The sequence below is a fragment of the Grampus griseus genome, assembly GCF_964374135.1.
Source record: "Grampus griseus genome assembly, chromosome: 4".
Taxonomy (NCBI): Eukaryota; Metazoa; Chordata; class Mammalia; order Artiodactyla; family Delphinidae; genus Grampus; species Grampus griseus.
In genome coordinates, this window is record NC_138997.1 from 114,290,780 (window position 1) to 114,297,985 (window position 7,206).

Below are 7,206 nucleotides of genomic sequence, written 5' to 3' on the forward strand. Positions count from 1 at the left end.
TCAGCTGCCACCAGGTACAAGCCGATCCGCTGGGAGAGGGGCGGTCCCTGACGCCAGCCATCGCCAAGGGCAACGCCGCGGGGCGGCACTTCCTGCAACGTCACGCTGCAAAGGACGCCGCTATTGTACGTCACTTCCTCCGCTCGCCGTAGGCAAATAGACCTAACTGTCGTAAAGTAGCGGTTGACGTTAGATATTATTGATACCCTTCCATCGCTGAAGGCTTTTTCGGGCAGGTGACAGCGTCCCTGATTCCGCGGGTGACTGGCTGGCTTTCTGAACCAGTTATTCGAGTTTCTATTTGGTTCCCTCCCCACCTCCGTTTTGTGCCGGTACGGTGGCCGAAGAGGCTCTTGTGCGGCGGAAGTACCGGGCGGGAGAGTGTGAGCCTCCGGGCCTGAGGTGCACGTGGCGCCGGTGAGTGGCGGGAGGGGGCCGGTCGGTCTGAGGATGCTGGAGGTGGAACCCAGCGGAGGGAGGAGGGGAATGCGGCTGAAGACCTTGCTGCCAGCTGGGGGAGGAAGTACTCACCGGGGGTGACGGGGCTGGTGAGTGGATGGTCAGCGCTCACAGGGCTTTGGGGAGAGGACACTCACTCTTCGGGCTCGTCGCTGGCCGCCTGGCCATGGGTGAGGTGGCAGGGTTGCTATTATTATTGTTGTCTACTTTTATGGTTTCTGACTGAGGCTCAGAGGGGTTCGGTGGTGCTCCCAGAGGCCACAGTGACTGAAAGGCACGCCCTGTTTTTCTAACCAGGTGGGAGCGAGCATGTCTTTTCGTGGCGGAGGTCGCGGAGGCTTTAGTCGAGGTGGCGGCTTCGGTCGCGGCGGCAGCAGCAACCACCACTTCCGAGGTGGAGGCGGCGGCAATTTCAGAGGCGGCGGCGGCGGCAGAGGAGGATTTGGACGAGGGGGCGGCCGCGGAGCTTTTAACAGAGGCCAGGACCACGGACCTCCAGAGCAAGTAGTTTGTAAGTAGGCTTCAAAGCTTGGCCCACCGCGGGGCGAGGATGGAGTGGGGTCGGGGGACGGAGGTTGTGGGTTTGTGTTATTAGTAAGTTTGACCGGGAGTCAGGTGCTGAAAGATAGATCCAGCAGCTCTCTCTCCTACGGAGGTTGCTGCTTGATCGGGGAGTCAAGCCTCTGGAGAGGCTGTAAAGTGACGTATAATCGTGCTGTAGAAGTAAGGGGGAGATAAAGCTGAAGGACAGTTAGAATGCATCGTGGAGATGGAATTTGGGTTTGGGCTGAAAGGGAGATACAACTACGTAATATTGTGCGTTTACCCCTACTGTCCCCGTTTTACAGATAAGAAAACTGATTCAGCGTTAAGTTTCTTTGCTAGGGTCATAGTGAGAAGTGATCAGTAAGTGATGTATTTGAGATACAAAGCCAGGTTTCCTGACCCCAAAGCCCATGCTTTTAATTGCTACTCATAACTAAGTGAACTGAGTAAAAAAACTTGCTCAGAAGGGAAACTACTGGGGGGAGTCAAGAAAAAGACCTAATTAGAGGAGTTTTGGAGTAATTATCAAAGAGGTAGGATGGAAGTCATGGAAAGTGAGACAGAGATTTGACGGTAGAAGCCTACATCAGAGAAGAGAAAGGATGAACAGAGTCTAATATAAAGAGTAGGATGGATCAGTATGCAGAATGGTTTGAAGAGGTCAACGGCTAGAGTCAAAGGTCCTCGCCCCACAGCAGTCCATGCATGACACATCAGAGCATGGTGAAAGTGAGGAAAAAAAGAAGGGTTCGATGGGAGAGATATTTCAGTGGAAACAGACTCAGTAGAACTTGGCTAATACTAGGAATAAAAGGCTCCAGGTTTTGAGCTTGGGTGATAGGAATTGAGAGTCGGTTTTGCAGGAATATGCTGAGTATTTTAGTTTGGGGTGACTGTGAGTCAGATACATAGGTAGTTATTTTGAGATTCCAGACTTCTTTGGAAAAGATTGAAAAGTCATTGGTGAAGAGGTGGTAGTAGGAACTTAGGAAAGGGGAGAAAAAAAGAAAGGGCCAGAGAACAACAAAGACTGACTTAGACTTAGGGATGGGGAGAAGGAAGAGACAATAGAATGAGGCGTAGTGTTGTTTAATCAAATAATAATAGTTATTATAGTAAAATAACTGTTATTGTAGATTGAGTGGTCTCAGTATGCCAGGCATTTTCTAAGCACTTGACATTTATTATTGCACTTGATCTTCACAATACTATACGTTAGGTGTCAGTACTGTTGTTAGCCCTACATTAAAGATGAAGACACTGAAGCACAGAGAAGGTGAGACCCGTACCCCAGGTCACATAGCTAGTATTTTGTGGAGTTGGTATACTAACCCAGGAAGACTTTTCTGCCTCAGAACAGATATGGTGAAATCCCAGGCGGCCAAGAGGAAAGCTTCCAGAAGAGGTTGGTCAATATCATTTGAAATTGTTTTATATTTTAACATTTTCATGTCCTATTTCAGTATTAGGAGAGTTCCTGCACCCCTGTGAGGATGACATAGTTTGTAAATGTACCACAGATGAAAATAAGGTGCCTTATTTCAATGCTCCAGTTTATTTAGAAAACAAAGAACAAATTGGAAAAGTGGATGAGATATTTGGACAACTTAGAGATTTTGTATCCTTTTTAATTGGAAGATGTAGCTATCTCATTAAAAGGTTACTGTTTGTTTTTTCTGGGGTTAAGTATTGATTAAACTAAACTTGCTGCTTCATTAAAGTGGATGGAGTATTGCTAAGATTGGACCATAAAGGAGAATCAAGAGGGGGGATGTATTTTCACATATATTGAAAAGATAGGCCTTATAAGTGTGACTTCCTTTTTGGAAGGTTTTAGAAATGATTGCCACTTGGATCAGTGCCACAGGGTTGAGGTACTTTGCTTTGGATGTGATGATGCCACTGCAATAGGATGGTGGAATTGGAAGTTTTAAAACAAAAATTAAAATTTCACTTCTGTTTGGAGACTCATTTCTTACTTTTCCTAAATATTTCTGTATATTCTAACCTTGTTATTTTAAAAATTACACGTGAATTCAGAAGATTATCTTTGATATTAATTGCTTATTCCTTAATAAAATTAATAGTATTTTTCAGTTAAATTGTCAGAGAACATGAAGGCATCTTCCTTTAAAAAACTGCAGAAGGTGAGTCAAGTTTATGATACCTGGATCCTTGGTTTTATAAACGAATGATCTACCTTAGGACAGTTTTACTTAAGGCACTTGAGACTTCTCCAGTGTATCACTAGTGAAGCTCTTAAACTGAGATGTTCTGTATTTTAGACATTGAACTTACTAATCTTTAAAAGTAATGTGTTTAATTCAGGTTTTCAGAAGGTAATCTGTGGTCATATTAGCAATTCTGTAACTGCTGGAGTACATTTTTTATTTTATGTACAAATCTTATTGAAAAGCTTTCATTCTAAGTATAATGTTAAGTTATAAAGCTTATATTATTTGGGAGAAATCAGATATTAAATGATTTCACAGATATTTCAATAACATTATGATATATGCTGTAAAGGAGTAATACATGTTGGTATGAGAATGTTAGTCGTGAGACCAAATTTAGTGCATTGGCTTTCTGAGAATGTGAGTTTGAAGCAGAGACCTCAAAGTTGACCACAGGTGACTCCCAAACCTGGTTGCACGTCAGAATTACCTGGGGGAGCTTTTAAGAAGATGTATTTCTAGGTCCCACTCCTAGAAGTTTGACCGAGTAGGTGTTAGGTAGGGACGAGGATTCAGTTTTTAAAAGGAAACTTCTGGATGACTTTGATGAAGGTCAGGCTAGCACTTGGGAACCACTGCTCTAGTCACAGAGGAGGAGGAAGTGCATTTCAAGTAAGGAAAACAGCGTGTGCAAGTCTGACAGTAAAGCCACCTTAAGGATCTGAAAAAGGCAGAGGTAGAGCTTGGACACAGAACATTTAGGAGGGGTGGGGAAAGTTGTGAAGTAATGACTAGCAAGGTAGGCAGGGGCTAGATTACTTAAGGCCTTCAGGTCATGGGAAAGGATTTAGACTTTAGTCTTCATTTTGTTTTTAACTATCAGGATATATATGGTTAAATTTATACTTAAAAGAGAGTGTTAGAAAAATAAAAGAGCACCCTGGAAAGAGGTCAGTACTGTGTGTGAAGGGGCCAGGTTGGATGCTGTTGCTTCAGTCCTGAAAGAGTGGAAATGGAGAAAAGTGGATGGTTTAATGAGAAATATAGGAAGTAGAATCGATAGGTCTTGGTAATTGGTTAGCTATTGAAGATGAAGTAAAAACTATCACCATCTTTCAGATGTCTGATTGCAACAGCTTTGTGGATGGTGTCACCATTCACTGAAATGGGCAGTACTGGAGAAGAAGGGAATTAGGGGAAGATAATGAATTCAGTTTTGGACGTAATGAGTGTGAAGTACATCACACTAATTATTTCTGTTATACTTCCAGTTTTATATAGACCCATATAAGCTGCTGCCGTTGCAGAGGTTTCTACCTCGACCTCCGGGTGAGAAGGGGCCTCCCAGAGGCGGTGGCAGGGGAGGTCGAGGAGGAGGAAGAGGCGGAGGTGGCAGAGGTGCGAGGGGTGGTAAGTTACCTGCGGGGGAGATTTCTAATGAGATTTCAAAGCCGCAGCCAACTTGTATAGCACAATTTAGTCTTGTATAGAGGCGGACCTCCCTTATGCTTATTTGTCTTTTTTAATAAAGCTGCTTCCAGTCTTGGCACATTACCATAGTAGTAATGCTTAGTTTCTGTAAAGTATAGTATTATCTTAATTGAATTTTAAATTTTTAGTTAACATCATTGCGTGGTGATTATATGCCAAGAGCTGGTCATATATTCTTTTAACATCCAAGTATATTCTTTTAATATTTAGCAAAACCTTGTGAAGGTGGGTGATACCCTTTTTTTATGGATGAGGAAATGCAGGCTTACAAAAGTTAATTTGCTCTAATCACACAATTGGCAGCTCAGAAATAAAACCCGTATCTTCTGATGTCATGCCAAAGACTATTACCATAAGTTCATTGCTTTGATTTCAGTATTTTGATATATGTATTTCCCCACAGCTTGGGTACATTCATCATTGTGGGCAGTTGGATGATGAGCAGGGCTGGGGATGAGGTGGGATACAGCATTGGCTGTGCTTAGATCTGCAGATGGTGTGGTGGGTGGGTGACTGGGTGATGGGCAGAGCCAAAGAGATGAGGAAGAGGAGCTGCACAGCGGGGTTGGACAGCTTCTGGGACAGGGTCAGAAAAGAGAGAATCCTGTTCTCACTTTTGCCTCTCAATGTAATTATCACTTCACTCCTTAAATGTACCTTTTTTTGGGTCCAAATAGCTTGGAGATAATCTCTAAAGAGATATTAACATATATCTTTAAGTATTTTTGGGAGTACCCCTTTAAGAATTTGATGACTGGAGATCCCCTCATTTCCATTCTATATTCAGTCTCGTATATGACATTTTAAAGCATTCACAACTATATTTTCTTAAAATCTTAATTTTTTTATATCAGTATTTTGGAAGTATGTGTTTGTTTCCTCATTTTATAATTTCTCTTTTTATATTTCATCATTCTTTACAAAGTTAGCCCCCAAAATGAGTAAAAATAGAGACTGCAATAGGAAGCCAAACGTGATGGATAATAGAAAAAAATGCTTTAAAAATTTTAAATTTCAAGGCTCATCAGCATGTGACCATCAGTGTTGATCTGTTTGCAGCTCCATTGACCTTAAACATTGTATTTATGCTAGTGTCCCCAGAGCTAAACCATCCATACCTGTTACCCTTTGTTCTTAGGATAAAACCAATTTAAAAAAAAGTATATATAATAAGCAAAAGTTGAGGTACTCATGCATTTAATGGTAGGGCTAAATTGACCTTTAAAGTAACAAGCTTTTCTAATTTATTAAAGCAGAAAGCTTGTTTAAAAAGTTGTAACCTAGGATTTTAGCCTGCTGCTGGACAGTTTCTCCATTTTTATCATAAAATTTTCTGTGAGGTAAAATATGTGAATATATATTCATTACTATTACAAGAATTATATTGATATTTACAGGCTTATCAAAATATGATAAGTTACAGTTAATGAATGTTTCCTTTATTTTTAGGTGGTTTTAGAGGTGGAAGAGGAAGTGGAGGTGGAGGTTTCAGAGGAGGAAGAGGGGGTGGTGGTTTTAGAGGTGAGTGGAAAAAAAACTTTAAATGACTGAATTTCTAGGAGTGGTAATGTCTACCAACTTTTATTTCTGTTTGCCAGCAAGTACGTAGAACACCATGGTGTTCTTTGCTTTAGCCTAATAGATAGTTTCATTTTATATCACTTTTCCCTTTGAATTTTTTTACCTACTTCTACTTTACTTTGCTGTATTATTAATTTGAAAAACAAAAAAGTATAATACAAATGACAGTTAAATTTGGTAAAATACTTTTGCTAAGGCTTACAAGAACTAATGCTGATTTTAGACTTGAGTTTTGGGTAATAGTATTATTAAATATTCATTTTTCTGTACCCTTAATACTTTCATTTTCTCTTAATCAGGAAGAGGACGTTAAGTGTAACAGTTGACAGAGAAACTTCACCAGTTGACTTCGGCATTAACCTATGGATCAGAAACTCGTTTCATGATCAAATCTTGAAGAGCTGGTCATTTTATGACAGTGGAGCTGAAATGTCAACGTCATGCAAAAACGAGTGTAGCAGAAGAGGCAGTTTTGCTCTAAAAGAGTATGAACAAATGTTTTAATGTTTTGTACAGTGCTTGGAACTTGTGGGTGTTCAGTAAAGGGGCAGCTTTCATCTGAAGCGTATTTGAATTTTTAAAATAAAGTGTTTTATTCCTTTAAGTTATTTAGAGCTGTGTTTATTAAACCAGAGCTATTTTTGAGTTAAAAGGAACAACCCAGTAGATTTAAGATAGAAAAAAAGGTGTTTGCATATATAACTGATCTTTTAAAAAAATAGGCTAGTAGAGCAGTACTTCAACATTCTCTATAAATTAACACTCCCTTTCAAAATGTTTGCCTTTTGTATATGAGAACATCAACACACTTTATTGTATTTTCCCTTTTGTGTGTTAGTACATAAATCAAAGTTAGTAAGGCAGCTTCTCTAGTTGTAATTAGTAATTGATTAGAAAATTTTAGTATTGGTTATGAATCTGTTAAAGATGGAACAGCTCTGTTCAAGTTGAGAAC

The 7,206-nt window shown here is 40.5% G+C and overlaps 1 protein-coding gene across 2 annotated transcripts; it reads left to right on the forward strand.

Annotated features, from left to right (window-relative positions):
- The first annotated feature begins 190 nt into the window (after positions 1–190).
- Positions 191–7,206, forward strand: GAR1 (GAR1 ribonucleoprotein). Of its 2 annotated transcripts, none has more exons than XM_082653654.1 (7): positions 191–417; positions 757–970; positions 2,469–2,623; positions 3,093–3,152; positions 4,451–4,589; positions 6,120–6,191; positions 6,551–7,206. In XM_082653654.1, exons 2-7 carry the CDS (start codon positions 769–771, stop codon positions 6,562–6,564), a joined length of 642 nt encoding a protein of 213 aa, XP_082509780.1. In that variant the 5' UTR covers positions 191–417; positions 757–768; the 3' UTR covers positions 6,565–7,206. The 2 variants fall into 2 exon arrangements, with proteins under 2 accessions (XP_082509780.1, XP_082509781.1); XM_082653655.1 differs by lacking the exon at positions 191–417 and adding an exon at positions 424–548.